Raw genomic sequence first — 20,938 nt, 5'->3', positions numbered from 1 at the left:
GGAGAAGGAACAGCTGTAGAGGAGAGGGGACGACTGTAGGAGATGGCTGTAAGGGGGCTGGGATGGCTGTAGGGGACATGGAATGACTGTAGGAGATGGCTGTAAGGGTGGTTGGATGGCTGTAGGGGACAGCTGTAGGAGCTGGGATGGCTGTAGGGGAGTTTGGGGGGGGCTTTCCATATCGTTAACCCTCACTCACTTTGCCCCTCCCTTAATTAAGACCCATCCTTCTCCCCCCCACCCCATAGTTTTCCGCCTGACAACAGTCAGAGGGTGGGTGACACCCGGAGCCCTGGGAGGAGGGGGGGGGGACCCAGCCAGAGCCACGGTCCCCTAGGTTAAGACAAAGAGACGCGTTAAAAAATAAATAAATCAATAATAAGGCCAAGAGGCTCTGCCCTCCCTGCCCAGCCCCACCCACCGACCCCACCCCTCAGCAATTAGCCCCGCCCCTCTGCTCTTAGCCCCGCCCTCCACAGGGGGTCGTGGGGGGTGTCACTTGTAGAGGAGATGGACACGGCTCCCGTCGCAGTTGCCCCGGCCGAGCTTGTCGGCCTGTTCGGAGACCAGGCAGCGGACCAGGGGCAGGTTGGGCTGGTAGAAGGGGGCCGGGGTGGCGGGGGCAGCGCTTAACCCCGGGGAAAAATGGTTGTCAGCCTCCCGGGAGGGGTTGGACGACCGTCGGCGGGACCGGAGCTGCTGGCGGTCCTGGAGCTGCTGGCGGAGCTCCGACACACGTTCCTCCTTCTGCCAGGTGACAAATTTAGGCCATGGGGGGAGGGGAAAAGGTGTCAGATACCACCCCCTTAAAGGTGTTGGGACCACCCCTCCCACGTCACCCTCCCTTTCATGTCACCCCCCCTCCCACATCAACCCCTGTTGAGGTGTTGGCGCCTCGGAGATGATCCACCCCTCTTGGCATAGGTTAAAGGTAGAACCCTGAAGCTACAACCCACCTCGGGGGGGGTGGCCACCCCCAAACCACATTTTTTGGGGCTTCCCCCCACCTTGGTCACCCCCACACCTTAGTCACCCCCCCGCCAACACCCACCTCGGCGATGATTTTCTCCAGCTCCCGGTTCTCCTTCTCCAAGAGGCGGGATTTCTCCTCCTCGTTGTTGTTGGTGGAGGAGCCCGTCTTCATGGTGTCCTGCTGCTCCGACTGCCACTCCCCTCGGGTGATGAGGCGGCGCATCTGCAACGGTCCCCGGTTGTCAATGGTGTTCCCCCGCTCCAAGCAACACCCACACCCAGTTGTCCCCCATGTCCCCTGCTGACTGTCATCACCAACTCCATGACCCTACTGGAGAAGAAGCCTCCACGTCTGTAGAGGCAACACCTTGACCCTACAAGGGGAGGACGTAGGATGACTGTTCCTCCCCACCCCAGAAGAAAAACCTGGACCCCATCACCCCCTTCCCCATTGGTACCTTGGGGACGAAGAGGACGACCAAGGTGATGTAGGAAGAGAAGACGACAGCCAACGAGGCGAAGGCGAAGGCCGCGTCCTGTTGGCTGCTGAGGATCATGGTGACGGGCGCTGTGATGAGGCAGAGGACCTTTGGGGAGGAAGGGTGATTTTTTTGGGGGGTGGGTCACTATATGGAATGTGGGGTGAAGATGGGGGTGGGCACAGCCACCCTGACTTACTGCCACGTTGTAGATGGCCATGCCCACTGCTCGGTGGTCGTTGATCTTCTCCGTGGACACGCTCTTGGTCTCGTAGGCCAGGAAGATGCCCAGCAGCAGCAGCAACCCCTTGAAGCCGTAAAATATCCCTGGGGGGAGAACACAACCATGGGTAGTCAAAGAGGGACCCCCCCATCTAGTCTGGTGGAGAACCGTGGGTGGTCAACCAGGGGCCTTCACCTGGTCTGGGGTGGGAGGAACTGTGAGTGGTCAAAGAGGGACCTTCACCTGGTTTGAGGTGAGGAAACCATGGGTGGTCAAACGGGGACCCCCCCACCTGGTCTGGTGGAGAACCATGGCTGGTCAAGTGGGAACCTTCACAGGGCCTGGGGTGGGAGGAACCATGGGTGGTCAACTAGGGACCTTCACCTGGTCTGGGGTGGGAGGAACCATGAGTGGTCAAAGAGGGACCTTCACCTGTCTCCCATGGGTGCCTGGGTCTCCCCTTGACTCTTTATAACGTGCCTGTGTCCCCCACCTTGCCTGTACCCCCGAAGTCCTGCCCCACACCCTCAGCTGTGCCCATCTCGCACTCTCCCGGGTCCCTCCCCACCCACCGAGCCAGGTGTTCATCTTGGTGGAGCTGCAGTGCTCCAGCTGGGGCAGGATGGAGACGTCCGTGTCCGTCTTGGGCTCCTCCTTGGTGAATTCCTGGGGGGTGACAGGGTGCGGAGAGGGGGAGTGTGAAGGGAGATGGGGTGGTGGTGGTGGGGGTTTTGCTGTGGGGTCCCCCAGAAGCACCCCGACACCATGAGCATCGCCCCAACACCATGAAGATCCCCTCAGTGTCAAGAGCATCCCCTCAGCAGCACCCCAATGCCATGAGCATCCTCCCAACGTTGTGAAACACCCCCTCAACAGCACCCCAACACCTTGAATATCTCTCCAGTAGCACCCCAACACCTTGAGCATCTGTCCAATATTGAGAGGACCCCCCCCCCCGCCAGCGGCACCCCAATGCCATGAGCTTCCCCTCAGCAGCACCCCAACACCATGGACATCCCTCCAGCAGCACCACACCACCTTGAATATCCTTCCAGCAGCATCCCAACACCTTGAGCCTCTCCCCAATGTTGAGAGGACACCCCCCCCCCCCCCAGCAACACCCCAACACCTTGAGCAGCACCCTAACACTATGGGCACCCCCCCCCAGCATTGCCCCACCTCAATGGTGCGGTGCAGGGGGTCCACGATTTGCCAGATGATCAGCGTGACCACATCCAGCCCCACAAGCAGCCCCACAGTGGCGTACAGCTTCCAAGGCTCCAGGGTCTGGGGGTGGGGACAACACAGTGTCACTGAGACCCTGTGCCACCCCCACCCTCCCCCCCCCCCCCCCCCAAGTCCTCCCATGACCCACCAGGTCACCCCTCACCTTCCTCTTCTCCTTCTTCTCCTCCTTCTTGGTGAAGACGGTGTGGACCCACCAGATCTTGGTGAACATGCTGCCATAGGCCAGGCTGAACCCCAGCCCGAGGAGCCAAAGCCGGGCCTGGGGAGGGTACAGGGGTCGGGAAGAACTGGTTGTATCTCCCCATCCAGCTGTACCCACCTCCGCTACACCCCCACGGGGTGTATCCCCCCCTCCCATGGACCTCCTTTGACCAACTCATTTGGAGTCCCCAGCTCTACTCCCGACTGTATGACCTCCAACTGTCCCCATCCCCTAGCTGTATCTCCAACTGTTTCTCATCTCGTTGTCCCCATTCCCTGGCTGTATCTCCAACTGTTCCTCCTCCTTCTGTCCCCATCCCCTGGTTGTCCCCACTCTGCCTGTACCCCCCCCCAACACCCCACCAGCCCCATACCTGACAGACGAAGGGGAAAAGCCCCGGCCCGATGTGGTACCCATCAAGTCCCAGGGGGAAGACGGCAGCGAGTGCCAGGGTGCAGCCCACGGCCGTCATGTTGTTCAGGTACGGCTGGGAGTTCTGGATGTACCTGGGGAGGAAAAGAGGGGGTTGTTGAGGAGGTGGCACATCACCCAGCCACCGTGCTCAGCCATTGGTGGGGTGTGACGTTCAGCCAACCCAACAGGACACAAGAAATGGGGACGCAAGGTGACATCACGGGAAACCATGTGCTACAACCCAGAGGCTTGATATCACCCAGTGCTCCCACGCAGCGAGAAACAGGCAACTGGGTTCTCTACTAACGACAACATTTTGTCACCGTCACCTTCTGTAGGAGGACACGGGAGCAGATCATCCCTTTTTTCCCGCTTTGGGTATTGCGAACCACCCGCTGCTGAGCTTTTTTTTTAGCAGTTATGGAAACAGAAAGGTGTATTTCACCCCCAAAAAAGTGAGAAAACGGGAAGGATCACTGACCGGACATGGCCGTTGTAGATGTTGAAGGCCAGGCAGATGATGGCCAGGAGGATGCCCAACGAGGCCAGCACCGAGACGGAGATGAAGAGCTTCTGGGACAGGAATCGGAAGGTGGTGATGACCTTGGTGTAATCGGCTGGAGGGGCACCTCCTGCAGAGCCCATGGCACAATTAGGGGACATGGTGGGGGGTGTCTTCCCAACCTTTCCCCATGGCAGTGACCCCCTCCGGTCCCACCCCACGTGTGGCGTTGCTCACCAATCCACTTGTCGTTGTTGTACCAGGACAGGTTGTCCTTGGTGCTGTCATAGTAGCCGATCTTCTTGTAGACACCTCCTGCAAGGGCAACAGAGATGAGTGAGGTGGGAGGGAAGGAGGAGAGACACCCCTCCAGTGTTGGTGCACACCCCCACAGGATCACAGACTGGTTGGGGGGTTGGAAGGAACTTCTGGGGGTCATCTGGGGCATCCCCATGCTCAATCAGGACCACCAAGGGCCCATTGTCCATGACCACATCCATGGGGCGTTTGGTTGGCTCCAAGGATGGAGACTCCACCACCTCTCTGGGCACCTTCTGCCAGTGCTTGGTCACCTCCACTATGAAAAAGTGGTTTCTGATGTTCAGCTGGAGCCTCCTGACTCCAGTCCCTTCATCATCTTCATGGCCCTTCGCTGGATGCTCTCCAGGAGTTCTGTTGTACTGGGAAGCCCCATCATGGCAGGGGTGGCTTCATCAATGTTGAGGGGAGCACCACCTCCTTGACCTACTCCAGCACTCCTCTCCTGGTGCAGCCCAGGACACTGTTGGCCACCTTTGCCACATCATGACTCATGGTTCACCTTGGTGTCCACCAGGACTCCGTGGGCCTTTTCTGCAAAGCTGGTTGACGCCCAGCCTCTCCTGGTGCCTGGGGTGGTTCCTGGAGTACTTCCCCTTGTTGAATCTCATGATGTTCCTCTCAGGCCACTTCTCCAGCCTGTCAACATCCTTCTGGATGGCAGCATGAACCTCTGGCACCTCAGCCACTCCTCCCAGTGTGGTGTCATCAGCAAAGTGGCTGAGGGTACTCTCTGCCCCATCATCCAGATCATTGATGAAGATGTTGAACAGGACTGGACCCAGTATCCACCCCTGGGGTGCACTGCTGGTGATTGGCCTCCAACCGGACCTTCTGCCACTGATCCTCACCCCCTGGACCAGTTCAATCAGTTTTCAGTCCACCTCACTCATCCAACCCAGACTTCACCATCTTCTCTACGAGGATCTTCTGGGAGATAGTGTTGAAAACCTTCCTGAAGCCAAGGTAGACAATGTCCACTGCTCTTCCCTTCTCTACCAAGCCAGCAGAAGATGGTCAAATTGGTCGTGTGACGTGACTTCTCCTTGGTAAATCCACAGCCAACTACTCTTGATGACTTTCTCATCCCAAGCTCCTTGCTTGTCCCCCAAAGCTCCTCCACCTCTGGGCCTTGCTCTGTCACACGCAGGAGCAGCCATGTGTTGGTGAGGCTGCACGTCCTGTTGGACACGTGGCCAAAGAGGGTGTGGAGAATAGGGTTGTCCCCTGTGTGTTGCCACCCCTTGAGAGGTTGTGCAGTGGTGGGACTCATTGCAGTGCATGTCTTGGGGTGGTTGTGTGCTGCCATCGTGTGGACAACGTGGCCACAACGCCGAGTTCTGGCTGTTGCCACGAAGGGGTTTTGCAGGATGCTCTGTGGTGGTCACCACATGCAACACGGTGACAGTGTCACCCTGGTATGCCTGGGGTCACTCACCTTGCAGCTGCTCGATGAGTGTCCAGGCCATGCGGGAGCCGCTGGCATCGAAGACGACGTGTCCCTGTGGGGTGGGATGGAGATGGGTGTTGGGGACCTGTCAGGCAGCAGCACCACGTCCCCGACGGGGAGAACGTTTTCTCTGGGAGTTTTAGGATAGTTCATGGGGACACCCTTGACAGATGCCTTCAAGGCACCTTTAGCATGACCTTGAAGGTGGAGGAGTTGAGGACATGGAGACCTTGTTGGGGAGAAGAGGACATGCCGGGGCCAGGGACTGGCAGGGACTCAGGTGGGGGCAACGCACCGAGACGCCCTCGAAGGCAGAGGAGTTGAGGGCCCGGTAGATCTCGTCGGTGATGTTCTTGTTGTTGTAGTTGAAGTCCTCCAGGCGCAAGCCCTTCTTGACCAGCTCCGCTGAGGTCTTGTTGAGGGCCAGGGCCAGCGCCCAGATGGCATCGTAGGCCAGTGGGGCTTCCTGGAAACCGCCTGTCTCCTCAGGATTCTTGCCCAACCGCTTCTGCAGCTTCTCGATGAACTCCTGGGACGTCTGGGCCGGGGAAGAAGATGGTGGTGATGTGGTGGGTGGGATGGAGTGGACCCCCTGGGGGTGCCATCTGGTGCCCCCATCCTCCCCATACCATGTTGGAGATGCTGCGGGTGTTCTCAGGGTTGAGCATAACAATCTCGGTGGTGACATGACCTTCCACGGCCTCGGCCATCTCCGCCTCGGTGCAGTTGATGGCCGGGTCCTTGATACGGAACCAGTTGTCGGCGTACCAGCCAATGAGAAACCAGACGTACTTCTTGCCGTAGAGCTTCTCCTTGTAGACCTGTGTGGGCCAAGGGGGAGCGGTCTTACCCTTCACCCCATCCTTCCGTCCATCACTCTTCACCCCATCCCATCCAGTCACCCATCGCTCATCTCCTCATCATGTCCATCCAGCAGGACCTATGTCCATCCACCCTTCACCCCATGCTTCTGCTCAGCCTTCCCAGCACCCCATCTGTCCATCCTGTCCATCCACTCATCACCCTGTGCCTCCACTCAATCATTTCTTTTCCCATCATCCCACCTGCTTGCTCATCCATCCATCCCTCCATCCATCCGTTCCACCACACTCACATCTATCCACACTTCCTCCCATCCACCCTAACAGCTTTCTGCCCACTCAACCACGCATCTCACCATCCTCCACTCCATTGCCCACCCCCCAACTGCCCCACGTCCACCTGATGCCCACCCACCCTTCTCTGCTGCACACCACCTAAGGTGCCATCCTCCTGCAAGCCTCCCGTGGTGCCCCCCACCACCACCACATCCCCCCTTTCCACCCCTCACCTCGCAGAAGACCTTCCGTGCCTCCGTCTCGTAGAAGAGCCCCACAATGATACGGGCGTCCTGGCGCTGGAGGGAGACAAGTCACCCTGTGGTGGGACTTCTGCTCCCCTTCACTCCCAGATGGTCAATCCCACCCACCCTCATTTGCATAACTTTGCATAGGGCTGCTGAGGAGGACCAGAACCTTGGCACTGGCACATCCAGGTCATGGACATCGCTCCCCATCTCCTGGCTGGAGGAGATTCCCCGGTGACCCGAGCATCTTGAGGTGTCTCTGCTGCCTTTGGGGGTGGCAGGACTTGGCTCCACCTGCCCCCCCAAGGGTTGTGGGGTGCCGTGGGGGAGGACTTGGTGGGGACAAGGACTCGGTGGGACTCACCTTGAGGTTGCGGACAGGCGCAGCAGGGTCAGAGAAGAAGCTCTGGCGGAAGGTGATCTCCAAACCGGCTTCCTTCACCCGCTGGTCCAAGTCATCCAGGGTCTGGTTGACGGGGTGGGGGGAAAGGGTAGGAGGGGTGGGAAGCAGGCGGAGGGGAGGGGGGGGCAGGCAGGGTGGGGGGCAGAGGGTAAAGAGAGTGCAGAGTGAGTCTGGGGAGGACAGCGGGGTTGGGGGGCATCAAGCAGGGGTTGGGAGGTGGGTTGCTCACCAGGGGTCAACATGGACCCAGACGTCACCAGGTTCAGGATGGGGGGGGGGGGGGGAGGTCGGCGAGGGGTTGTGGGGCAGAGATTTGGGGTGGGGTGGAGTGGGGTGGGGGTGACAGCGGCAGGTGGTGGGGGTGGGTTGCCGGTGTGCGTACCGAAGTGAAGACCTCCGTGGTCTGCTGGATGGTGGCGATCTTGGTCCAGCCCCACTTCTTGAAGAGCTGGACACGGGTGGGGTTGTGCAGGGTGGCCGAGGGGTGGGTGCGGAAGAAGGTGGGGAAGCGCTGGCGGTTGGAGAGGGCGGGGGAGCTGGAGCCATAGGAGAGCTGTAACGTGGGGCGGGGGGGGGGGGTGCACGTCAACACCCAACAGTCATCCCCGCACCCCACAACACCCCTACGGCTGCCTGTAGCCCATCGTCGATCCCTCGAGGAAACCGTGGGCGGCTGCATGGGCCGGGAATGGCGGTGGGTGTGGGTACAACCGCATGCCACCGGCAACAGCCCTGTGTGTGGCTACAGCCGGACATGCCACAACACTGGTGTGTGTCAAAACAGCCGTATGGCCAGTGACAACGGTCCTGGCGTAGCTATGGGTGTAGTGACAGCCACAGAGGTAGCAACAACCTGAGAGCAACAGCTGTATGGGTAGCAACAACCTGAAAGCAACAATCATATGGGTAGCAACAACCACACACATAGGAGCAACCACACAGGTAGCAACAACCACACATGTAGCAACAACTTGAAAGCAAGAGTCATACAAGTAGCAACAACTTGAAAGCAATAGTCGCACAGAAAGTAAGCACCAGACATGTGACAACAACCGGAAAGCAACAGCCACACACTGAACAACAACCACACACCCCAACAGTCGCACCTGTAGCAAGAGCCTGTAAGCAACAGTCACACACATAGCAACAGATGCACAGGCAGCAACAACCACACGTGTAACAACAGCCTGAAAGCAACAGCTGCACACAGAGCAACAGCTGCACATGGAGCAACAACCATACAGGCAGCAACACCACCACATGTAGCCACACCCTGAAAGCAAGAGCCACACACAAAGCAACAACCACATACATACCAACACCCTGAAAGCAAAAGCCACACCTGCAGCAACAAGCACACACACCCCAACAATCACACATGTTGCAACAACCTGAAAGCAACAACCACACACACAACACCAGTTGCCCACGCAGCGACAGCCATATTTGCCCATAGCCACAGCAGGACACAGCCGCACCAGCAGCAACAGCCGCGCCCTCAGCAACAACCATAGCTACAGCCCTGTGTTCCCCGCTGCCGCACACCCCGCTGCCTCTGGGCACGTACCACCCCCCAACCACCCCCCCCAACCACCCCCCAGACACCAAGACACCACCCAACCAACACCACATCCCAGTACACCCCAACAGGCACCATCTCCACCCAACCCAATGTGCCCCAGCGCGGTCAGGGCAAGAGGGAGGGGTGAAGGAGGGGGGTCCCCCAGCTTCCACACCCCTCCCCCACAGGACCCCGTGACCCTGGGGACACCCCCGGAGACACCCCCAGGGGACGAGGAGGTGGTTCCTCACCACGATGAGGTTCCACATCCGGGCGGCCTCGGCCACCAGCGTGGAGACGCTGCTACAACCGGGCATGAGGATGATCTTGATGGGGTCATTGTAGAGAAGCTCGTAGAGGTACTTGGTGGCCTGGCCGGGGTCACACTGCGAGGTGGGGGGGGACACACATGGGGATATGAGGCGGGGGTTGGGGACACTGGGAGATGGCTGCTGGAGCCCACCTCCTCCCAGTATAACCCACCAGCTCCATCCCAAAGACCCCCCCAAGGGGGACCCAGGTGTCCATGGTGTGACCCATCAAAGGACCCCAGGCGTCCAGGCCCGGGGGGAAGGGAGGGGGGATGGGTGACGGCGGGGGGGGGTGTGTGTGTGTGTGTGCGCCTGCCCCTCCCCCCCCCCCCCCCCGCTCCATGCCCTGGCTCTTTCTTGGGGGTCGATGAATAATTCAGGGCACGGAATGGTCCGGAAAAGGAGCCGGGCACCGTCACCATGGCAACCCAGTGGCAGACCCAGCAGCATCCGTTGCCCTGGCAACCAGGCAGTACCAGTGGGGGGGGGGCGGGGGGGGGGGGCAGCAGGAGGGGGTGGAGGAGGGGTTGGGAAGGCGGGGGGACACACACAGATGGGACAGACGGGACAGATGGACAGCGGGGTAGGGGACAGGGGGACAGGAGCGGTGCTGGGGGGGGTACAGAACAGGCAGCTGGGGGGGGGAATTTTGGGGGAGGGAGGGATTTTGGGGAGGGGGTGAAGTGGGGGGGTGGTAGATGGGGGCGTGATATGGGGGGGCAGAGGGTGAAGGAAGGACAGAGGGAGCTGCAGGACGGAAAGACGGGGGACAGGGAGGACGTGGGAGGTGGGGGGGCAGGAGGAGTGGGGCAGCATGGATGGGGGCCATGGGGGGGGTCCCCCACACCAAAGCTGGACGCCTGAGTCCCCTCCCTGCCTGTCCCCCCCCGCCTCTGCCCCCTGCCTCCTGCCTGCCCCTGCCTTCACCTTGAGCTGCCTCTGCCATCCTCATCCTCCCCACAGCCCCCCCGCCCCATAACCTCCATCCCTGGCCCCATGACCTCCACCCCTATGCAGTCCCGTCCCCCCCCCCCCCAGCACCCCCTAGCCCACCACATTGCCCCCCCCCAGCCCCTTCCAACCCCCCCATCTCCCTCTGCCCCCCAACATCCCCCCCCAGACACATGCTGCACCCTGACCTGGATCTGTGCACCCTCTTCCCAAACATGCCCTCTGCGCCCCACAGCTCTGCCCCATAGCCCCCCCAACAGGTTCTGCGTCACCAGACCCCCAGCTCCCCCAGCACTTCCCCTGCCCCCCACCCGTGCCCCATATACCCCCTGACCTCTGCCTGGGCTCCCCCTGCCCTATATATTTGCCCCATCCCCCCCCCACACCTTAGCCCCATAAGCCTGCCCCATCCTTGCCTGCCCCACATATCTGCCCCATTCCTGTCACCCCCATTGTGCCCGTGCCCTATATACCGGCCCCCTCCTTGGACACACTGCCCTATATAGCAAGCACCCTGCCCTATATCCCTGCCCTATATCCCTGCCCCGTATCCCGGTCCCATCCCTGCTGTCGCCCCAATGCCCACTGCCCTACATACCCTGCCCCATCCCCACCACTCCTTGGTATCCCCCTGCCCCATTCATGTCACCCTTCATCATCCCCCCTCCCCATCCCACCACCCATCACCGCCCCCCTGCCCCATTCCTGCCACCCCTTGGTGTCCTCCTGCCCCAGCCGTGTCACCTCTCACCATCTCCCTACCCACAACCCATCACCATCCCCCTGCCCTATGCCTACCACCCAGCCCCTTCCCTACCACCTCTTGGTATCCTCCAACACCATCCCCACCACTGATCCTCATCTCCACCACCCATCCCCATCCCCACACCCCCCCTTGATGTCCCCCTGTCCCATTCCTACCACTCCTTGGTGTCCTCCTACCCTATCCCACCACCCATCACCATCCTCCTGCCCCATTCCTACCACCTCTTGATGTTCTCCTACCCCATCCCCACCACCCATCCCCATCGCCCTGCCCCATCCCCACCACGCAACCCCATCCCCACCACCCCTCGGTGTCCCCCCACCCCATCCCCCTCTCTCACTTTACTGTCATGATGGATGAGCCGCAACTCGTAATCGGGCAGGATGTCCCTCCGACTGTTGATGTCCTCCAAGGCCATGCGGACGGCGGGCAGGCAGGCCTGGCCCCCCGGCCACCCCCCACTCATAGGGAAGAGCGCCCCGACGTGCACCGCCTTCTTGCCTGTACCCACCGACGGGCGCGACACCAGCGAGACGCTGAGCACCACCACCCAAAGCCAACGGGGTGGCCTGGGTGACACCGGGGGACCCGCCATTCCCAGGGGTCAAGACGTTCGGATGGTGGGGCTTCGCTTGGCCATGGCGTAAGAGGGATTTGGTGGCGGTGGTGCCGCCGGGGGGGGTGGTTTGATGTCACCGGGCTCCGGCGGTGAGGTTGGAATGGTGATGAGGTGGGGAGGGGAAACGGGGAGTCGTGGGGAGGGAGGGGAGGAGGGACCGGCAGGGAGACAGGGTGACGGAGAAGGGAGAGACAGAGGGACGGAGCCGGGAAAACAAGCGGGATGGGGACAGGAAATTGGGAAATAATGGGGTGGGAAATAACGGGGTGGGAAATAGCAGGATGGGGAGAGGAAAATAAATGGATGGAGATGGGAAAATAAGAGGGATGGGAATGGAAAATCAGAGGGATGGAAAATAATGGGATGGGGGACCAAAAATTGAGGGATGGGGATGGAAAATAAGAAGGATGGGATGGGAAAATCAAAGGGATCAAAAATAACGGGATGGGGATGGGAAAATAAAGGGATGGGGAGAGGAAAATAAAAGGACGGGGAGAGGAAAATAAAAGGGATGGGAAAATAAAAGGGATGGGGAGCAGAGAGATGGAGGGATGAGGATGGAAAATAAGAGGGATGGGAATGGGAAAATCGAGGGAGGGGATGGGAAATAGAAGGATGGGGAGCGGAAAGATGGAGAGCGGAGAAGAGGGAGGGCTGGGGAGCGGAGGAGACGGAGGGATTCGGGGCGGAGAAGACGGAGGGATGGAGACGGGAAAGGACGGGATGAGGATGGGAAAGGACAGCGGGAAGGGGAACGGGGAATAAGAGGGATGGGAAATAGAGGGCTGGGGAGGAAGGGATTGAGAGCGAGGGCTGGAGCTCGGGGAGGGGGGGGGCTGGCGGGGACAGAGGCAGGAATGGAGGCAGGGATGCGGGAGAGGGGAGGGGAGGGGAGGGGGGGACACACGCGGTGGGAGGGAGGGGGAGGGAGAGCGGGAGGGGGTGGAGGGAGGAAGGCTGGGAGGAGGAGGAGGAGGGAGAGAGGGCGGGGGGGAGGAAGGCTGGGGGGAGAGAGGGAGGGGGGATGGAGCAAGGAAGGCTGGGAGAAAGAGGAGGGGGAGCGGGAGAAGGAGGAGGAGGAAGGGAGAGGATGAGACGGGGAAGGGAGGAAGGCTGGGAGGAGGAGGAGGGAGAGTGGGAGGGGGGATAGAGGGAGGAAGGCTGGGAGGAGGAGGAGGAGGAGGAGGGAGAGGGGATGAAGGGGCTTCAGTGCCATGAAGGCATGTGGGGCTGGATGGGGGGTCCCCGCTGGGGCAGAGCTGGGGGGAACTGGGGTGCCCCCACGGCCCCACACTCATTAGGGGGTGCTGAGGGGGGGCCCAGCTGGATGTGGGTGGTGGGGGGGTATGGGGGGGGACGATATGGGGACAGACTCACCTGAGAGAGGGCGACGAACTGCAGGGGGGAAACTGAGTCACACAGAGACACTCCCCCCCCATAATGGGGGCTGGGGCTGGCGCTCAGACACTCCCCAACCCCAGGGAACCCCACATGGGGGGCTGAACCCCCAACTTAGGGACATCCAACCCTAGGGACCCCCAGTGGGGGCCTCAAACACCACCCAGACACCCCCCAACACCAGCCTCCCCCCATGGGGATGTGAACCCCCACCCCAGGGACCCCCAAACCCACAGATACCCCATGGAAACCTGATCCCCCAGCTCAGGGACCCCCAACCCCAGGGACACCCCAACCCCACAGACACCCCTTGGAGACCTGAACTGGGAGTCCCCAACCCCACAGACACCCCATGGAAACCTGATCCCCTAGGTCAGGGACCCCCAACCCCAGGGACTCCCCCATGGGAGTCTGAACACCCCATCCCAGGGACCCCTAACTCCAGGGACCCCCATAAAGGCCTCAACTCCCACCACAGGGACCCCCAACTCCAGGGACCCCCCCCCAACCCCAGGGACCCCCATGGAGACCTGAACCCCCAGCTCATGGACCCGCAACCCCAGAGGCTCCTCCATAGGGGCCTCAACTCCTACCACAGGGACCCCCAACTCCAGGGACCCCCCAACCCCAGGGACCCCCATGGAGACCTGAACCCCCACCCCAGGGACAACCCAACCCCACAGACACCCCATGAAAACCCAACTCCCCCCAACCTCAGCCACCCCCCAACTCCACAGCCCCCCCCCCCAATATGTCCCCTCCCACCCCCTGGGGACCCCACTCACGCTCGCAGATGGGTTTAGGGGTGCTCCAGCGCCCCAGTTTGGTGCAGTTACTGCGGGCGCTGCCCACCAGGCGGAACCCAGGGTTGCAGCTGTACTCGGTCCACGTCCCCTCCACCGGCACCCGCTCCATGGCCCGCGCCACCGCCTGCCCGTTCTCCAGGCTCAGGTGCATCTTGGGACAGGTCCTCACTGGTTTGGGGGTGCAAAGTGGGGGGGCGTCAAGTCCACATTCTCCCCAGGAGAACCCCTACCAGCGCAGTGGGTGCTGGTTGGGAGAACTGGTGATGGGGACAGGGATGATGGTGGTGATGGTGATGGTAATGGAAATGGTGATGGTGATGGAAATGGAAATGGTGATGGTGATGATGGTGGTGATGGTAAGGGACATGGTGATGGTGATGATAAAGGTGATGATGGTAGTGATGGGGATGCAGATGGTGATGGTGTGGTGATGGTGACAGTCATGGTAATGGTGAAGGTGATGGTCACGGTGATGAGGATGCTGATGGTGATGGTGATGGGTGATGCTAACTGTGACCACGATGATAATGATGATGGTAATGGTGATTGGTGATGGTGATGTTAACAGTAGTCATGATGGTGAAGATGATGAAGATGGTGATGGTGATAGCGACAGGGATGGTGACAGGGATCACAATGGTGATGGTGACAGTTACGGTGATGGTGATGTTAATGGCAATGGGAATGTTAATGGGGATGGTGACGGTGATGGGGATGGTGACGTTGATGGTCGGTCCCAAAGAGTGGTGGTCAATGGAGTTAAATCCAGCTGGCAGCCGGTCACAAGTGGTGTTCCTCAGGGCTCAGTGTTGGGACCATTTCTGGTTAACATCTTTATCGATGATCTTGATAAGGACATAGAGTGTGTCATCAGTAAGTTCGCAGATGACACCAAGTTGAGCGGGAATGTTGATGTGCATGAGGACAGGGAGACTCTCCAGAGAGACTTGGATAGGTTGGATCGATGGGCCAACGTTAACGGTATGAGCTTCAGCAAGGCCAAGTGTCGGGTCCTTCACTTGGGCCACAACAACCCCACGCATCGCTCCAGGCTTGGGGAAGTGTGGCTGGAGCTGCCCCAAGGAAAAGGACCTGGGGGTTCTAATGGACAAGCGGCTGAAGATGAGCCGGCAGTGTGCCCAGGTGGCCAAGAAAGCCAACGGCATCCTGGCTTGTGTTAGAAACAGCGTGACCAGCAGGAGTAGGGAGGCGATTGTGCTCCTGTACTCGGCACTGGTGAGGCCACACCTGGAGTATCGTGTCCAGTTTTGGGCACCTCAATCCAAGAGAGATACCGAGGTGCTGGAGCGGGTGCAGAGGAGGGCAACGAAGCTGGTGAAGGGCCTGGAGAATAAATCGTATGAAGAGCGATTGAAGAAGCTGGGACGGTTTAGTTTGAGGCAGAGGAGGCTGAGGGGAGACTTCATCACTCTCTACAACTACTTGAGAGGACACTGTAGAGAGGTTGGTGCTGGTCTCTTCTCACAGGTCATTAGCGATAGAACGAGAGGGAATGGCTTCAAGCTGCACCAGGGTAGGTTTAGACTGGACATTAGGAAAGAATTCTTCACAGAAAGAGTGGTCAGACACTGGAAGAGGCTGCCCAGGGAGGTGGTCGAGTCACCATCCCCGGATGTGTTTAAGAGCCGTTTAGATGTGGTGTTGGGGGATATGGTGTAGGGGAGAACTTTGTAGAGTGGGGTTGATGGTTGGACTGGATGATCCCAAGGGTCGTTTCCAACTTGAACAATTCTATGATTCCATGATTCTATGTTGATGGTGACAGGGATGGGGATGATGATGGGGATGGTGACGTTGGTGGTGATGGGGATAGTGATGGGGATGTTGATGGTCATGGGCATGGTGATGTTGATGGTGACGGGGATGATGTTGATGGTGACGGGGATGATGACAGTGATGATGATGGGGACGGTGATGGGGATAGTGAGGGGGATGTTGATGGTCATGAGCATGGTGATGTTGACGGTGATGGGGATGGGGATAGTGATGGTGATGGTGAGGGGGATGTTGATGGTGATGGGGATGGGGATGTTGATGGTGATGGGGATAGTGATGGTGATGGTGACGGGGATGATGATGTTGATGGTGACGGGGATGATGACAGTGATGGTGAGGGGGATGATGACGGTGATGGCGATGGGGATAGTGAGGGGGATGTTGATGGTGACGGGGATGGTGATGATGACGATGATGAGGATGGTGATGGTGACAGTGATGGTGACAACACTCACAGCAGCGGCTGGGGTGGCCCATGGCGGTCCAGGTGCCGTCGCGCTGGCACTTGCGCACCTTGGGCCCCACGATCTCGCGGTCGGGCCGGCAGACGTACTCGATCTCGTAGTCGAAGGGCAGGAAGCGGACGCTCTGCACCTCCTCGGGGGTCAGCCCCCGGTACCGGATCCCCCCGTCCCGCGGTGGGTGGATGATCTGGCACCCTGGGGGGAGGTGTGTGTGTGTGTGACACAGCGGGGGGGGGTGGTGTCACATGCATGGGGTGACGGTGACACGCCTGTCCCCGCGCACACGTGTGTGGCACGTACCTTCGGTGAGGTTGACGTGGACGGCCGCCCGGCTGGGCCCCGCACTCAGCGCCAGCAGCAGCAGCAGCAGCGGCAGCATCTATAGGGGACGGCGACAGCCCCACACTTATGGGGGGGACCCAGGCGTCTGGGCCTCCCAACTCCTGCCTGCAATTCCCCTGCCCGCTGCGTCCCCTATAGAGCACACCCCACAGATGTTGTGTCCCCTATAGAGGACATCCTACATGCCCTGCATCCCCTATAGGGTGCATCCCCTATAGGGTACATCCCCTATAGAGGACATCCCACACATACTGCTTCCCCTATAGAGCACAGCCCACATACTCTGCATCCCCTATAGAACACACCCCCATACACTGCGTCCCTTATAGAGTCCATCTTCTAGAGCACACCCACGTGCCCTGCATCCCCTACAGATTATGCCCTACATGCTCTGCATCCCCTATAGAGTACATCCCCTATAGAAGACACCCCACAGATGCTGCTTCCCCTATAGAGCACACCCCACATGCCCTGCATCCCCTATAGAGTGCATCCCCTATAGAAGACACCCCACAGATGCTGCATCCCCTATAGAGGACACCCCACATGCCCTGCGTCCCCTATAGAGTACATCCCCTATAGAAGACACCCCACAGATGCTGCTTCCCCTATAGAGGACACCCCACATGCCCTGCATCCCCTATAGAGTACATCCCCCATAGAGGACACTCCACACATGCTACTTCCCCTATAGAAGACACCCCACAGATGCTGCATCCCCTATAGAGGACACCCCACATGCCCTGCGTCCCCTATAGAGTACATCCCCTATAGAAGACACCCCACAGATGCTGCATCCCCTATAGAGGACACCCCACATGCCCTGCATCCCCTATAGAGTACATCCCCTATAGAGGACACTCCACACATGCTACTTCCCCTATAGAAGACACCCCACAGATGCTGCATCCCCTATAGAGGACACCCCACATGCCCTGCGTCCCCTATAGAGTACATCCCCTATAGAAGACACCCCACAGATGCTGCATCCCCTATAGAGGACACCCCACATGCCCTGTGTCCCCTATAGAGTACATCTCCTATAGAGGACATCCCATAGATGCTGCTTCCCCTATAGAGTACATCCCCTATAGATTACACCCCACATGCCCTGCACCCTCTATAGGTTATGCCCCACATTCTCTGCATCCCCTATAGAGTACACCCCCTATTATAGAGCACGCCCCACTGCATGTACACACATGCACACACACAAACACGGCATCCCCTATAGAGCACGCCCCACTGTGCACACACACGAGCCCAGTGTCCCCTATAGAGTACCGCCAGGTGTGCGCACACACACACTCACACACCCCACTTGCACACCCACAGCACAAGCTACACCCATTTGCACACACAGGGCACGACCTACAGCCATTCACACGTGTGCTGTGCAGCTGACACCCCATTTGCACACTCACAGTGCTCGTTACACCCGTTTGCACACACAGGGAGTGACCTACAGTAATTCACATGTGTTCCGTGCCACCTACACCCTGTTCGCACACTCACAGTGCAAATGACACTCCACTTGCACACTCACAGTGAAAGCTACACCCTGCTTGCACACCCCCAGTGCTCGTTACACCTGTTTGCACACACAGGGCACGAGCTACAGTTGCTCACACGTGTGTTGCATGTGCTACACCCCATTTGAACACTCAGTGCAACCTACACTCCACTTACACGTGCACAGTGTAATCCACACCCTGCTTGCACACCCACAGCACAAGCTACACCCATTTGCACACACAGGGCATGAGCTACAGCTGTTCACACTTGCACTGTGCAATCTACACCCCACTTGCACACTCACAGTGCAAGCTACACCCTTTTGCACACACAGGGAGCAACCTACAGCCACTCAAACAAGCGCTGTGTGAGCTACATGCTGCCTGCACACCCACAGTCCAACCTACACCTCACTTACACACCCACAGCGCAAACGACACCCTGCTTGCACACACACAGCATGAGCTACACCCTTTTGCACACAGGGGGAGCGACCTACAGCCGTTCACATGTGGGCTGTGCAACCGACACTCTGTTTGCACACCCACAGTGCATCCTACACTCCATTTACACACCGCTAGTGAAAACTATCCCCCGGTTGCACACTCACAGTGCTTGTTACACCCATTTGCACACTCAGGGTGCAACCTACAGCTGTTCACATGTGCGTTGTGCAACCTATACCCCAGTTTCACACTCACAGTGCAAACGACACCCCATTTGCACAACCAAAGCGCAAACTACACCCATTTACACACACAGGACGCGAGCTACAGCTGTTCATACACATGCTGTGAAACCTACACCCCAATTACACACTCAGGGCAAGCTACAACCCCCTTGAATACACACAGTGTGACCAACACACCATTTCCACACCCAGAGTGCAAACCACAACCATTTGCACACACAGGATGCAAGCTACAGCCCTTTGCACATGCGCTGTGCAAGCTACACCCTGTTTGCACACCCACAGTGCATCCTACACCCCATCTGCACACTCAGTGCAAACTACACCCTGCTTACACACTCACAGCACGAGCTACACTGTTTTTCACACTCAGGGGGCGACCTACAGCTGCTCACATGTGCGCTGTGCAACCTCCACCCCATTTGCACACCCACAGTGCCAACTACACCCCTCTTGCACACTCAGAGCAAGCTACAACCCCGCTTGCACATGCGCAGTGTAACCTCCACTCCATTTGCACACTCATGGTGCAAATTGCACCTGTTTGCACACCCAGGGCACAAACTACAGCCACTCACATGTGCGCTGTGCGACCTACACCCCCTTTGCACACCCACGGTGCAACCCACACTCTCTTGCACACTCAGCGCAACCTGCCCCCACCCCTTGCACACACGTATCTGGGGCACACGTGTGCAAACCCCTGGCATGTCCCCCCTCACCCCCCCTTCCCAGGGCCTTAATTCAGCCACGGCCCAGAGAAATCATTTATATTTAATGTTAAATTTTTGCATTTATTTTATATTCCTTATAAACATTTTTTAATATTTTTAAAACATTTATTTCTAGTCAAATTTTTTCTTTTTCTTTTTCTTTTTCTTTTTTTTTTTAAAAAAAAAAAAAAAAAGAAAAAATATAATTAATAAATAACCATGTAATGAGGTTGAAGAATTTCCCAGCCAGTGCAGGGGTTGGGGGGGGAGGGGGCCCGATCCTGGTCTGGGGAGGGGTTTGGGGGGGAGGGAGGGGGTACCCCCAGCTTCCCCCCCCCCCCCCTCGCCCCGCCCCTTCCAGCCCAGCCAGGCCTGGGGGTAATTAACCCGGGCACTAATCAGGGCTAATTAGAGCCGCTGAGATGGTTGCTTGGTTACTGCTGAGCTTGTAGGACGCAGGCGTAGCCCCCCCTCCCCGGCCCCATATTGCCCCCCCCAGCCACATATTACCCCCTCTCAATCCCATATTGCCCCCCCCCCAGCCCCATATGTGCCCTCCCCATGCCCATATTGCCCCCCCCCAGCCCTATATGACCCCCCCCAAGGCCCCATATGGGTGTTCCCCCCCCGCCGGGTGTCACTGCTGGGGGCAGGTTGCAGCAGGAGGGGGGCATCCATGGGACTCCCAGTTGAGGGGGCCTGTTGGAAAGTGAGGTACAGGGTGCCCCCACCCTTGACAAAGCCCCCCCCCACTTTCCCCACACCCCAAATTCTCCCATGCCCAGTTTTGGGGGGGGGGGGGCAGGATGAAGGGGAGGAGGCCCAGGGTGGGGGGGAACCCAGGATTTTGGGCAGGTCCAGGATGGAGGGAGGGGTCCCAGGAATAGGAGGGAGGACCCCAAGTTGAGGGGGGGTCCCAGTATCGAGGGGGGGGGCAGAATGAGAGGGGGGGAGGGCCAGGATTGGGGAGGGCAGGATGGAGGGGCGAGGTCTCAGGATTAGGGGGGATCCCACCGGGGGGGGGGGGAGATGTCTCTGTATCGGGGGGGTCCAGGATGACGATGGGGAGGCCCAGGATTGGGGTGACACCCCAGGGTGAGGGGTGAGTCCCAGGATGGGGGGGGGGTGGAATGGAATAGGGGTCTCAGGATTGGGGGGGGGTGGAAATTGGGGGTCCCAGGGCCCAGGCTGAGGGGGGATGGGGGGACTGTCAAGGTCTTTGGGGGGGGGACATATTTAGGGATGGGGGCAAGGGTCTCAGAATGGGGGGGGCCCAGCATGTCAACCCCCCCTCCCCTGGCCACAAAATGGGGGGGGTCAGTGCCCCGCCCTGCCCCCCCCCCAGCTCTCCCCATCCCCCCACAAGCGTGCCCCCCTCCCAAAAAGGGGGGGACCTATTTTTTTGGGGGGGGAGGTGTTGTCTTACCTTGGCCTGGGCTTGTCCGCGG

The 20,938-nt window shown here is 59.2% G+C and overlaps 1 protein-coding gene across 1 annotated transcript; it reads right to left on the bottom strand.

The window, feature by feature from the left end:
- Positions 1 to 495: 495 nt before the first annotated feature.
- On the bottom strand, positions 496 to 11,638 carry GABBR1 (gamma-aminobutyric acid type B receptor subunit 1). The gene is made up of 18 exons (XM_074164754.1): positions 11,486 to 11,638; positions 9,369 to 9,503; positions 7,939 to 8,109; positions 7,518 to 7,619; positions 7,139 to 7,204; positions 6,438 to 6,629; positions 6,104 to 6,346; positions 5,797 to 5,860; positions 4,278 to 4,355; positions 4,020 to 4,170; positions 3,498 to 3,630; positions 3,060 to 3,181; positions 2,854 to 2,965; positions 2,247 to 2,340; positions 1,651 to 1,778; positions 1,431 to 1,559; positions 1,052 to 1,195; positions 496 to 747 (listed from the first exon to the last, which is right to left on the bottom strand). Exons 1-18 carry the CDS (start codon positions 11,609 to 11,611, stop codon positions 496 to 498), a joined length of 2,442 nt encoding a protein of 813 aa, XP_074020855.1. The 5' UTR covers positions 11,612 to 11,638.
- Between the last annotated feature and the right edge of the window lie 9,300 nt (positions 11,639 to 20,938).

Source organism: Numenius arquata, chromosome 28, assembly GCF_964106895.1.
Source record: "Numenius arquata chromosome 28, bNumArq3.hap1.1, whole genome shotgun sequence".
NCBI classification, from domain to species: Eukaryota; Metazoa; Chordata; class Aves; order Charadriiformes; family Scolopacidae; genus Numenius; species Numenius arquata.
Note: the sequence above shows the minus strand (reverse complement) of the source record. Positions and strands in the feature narration are given on the sequence as shown.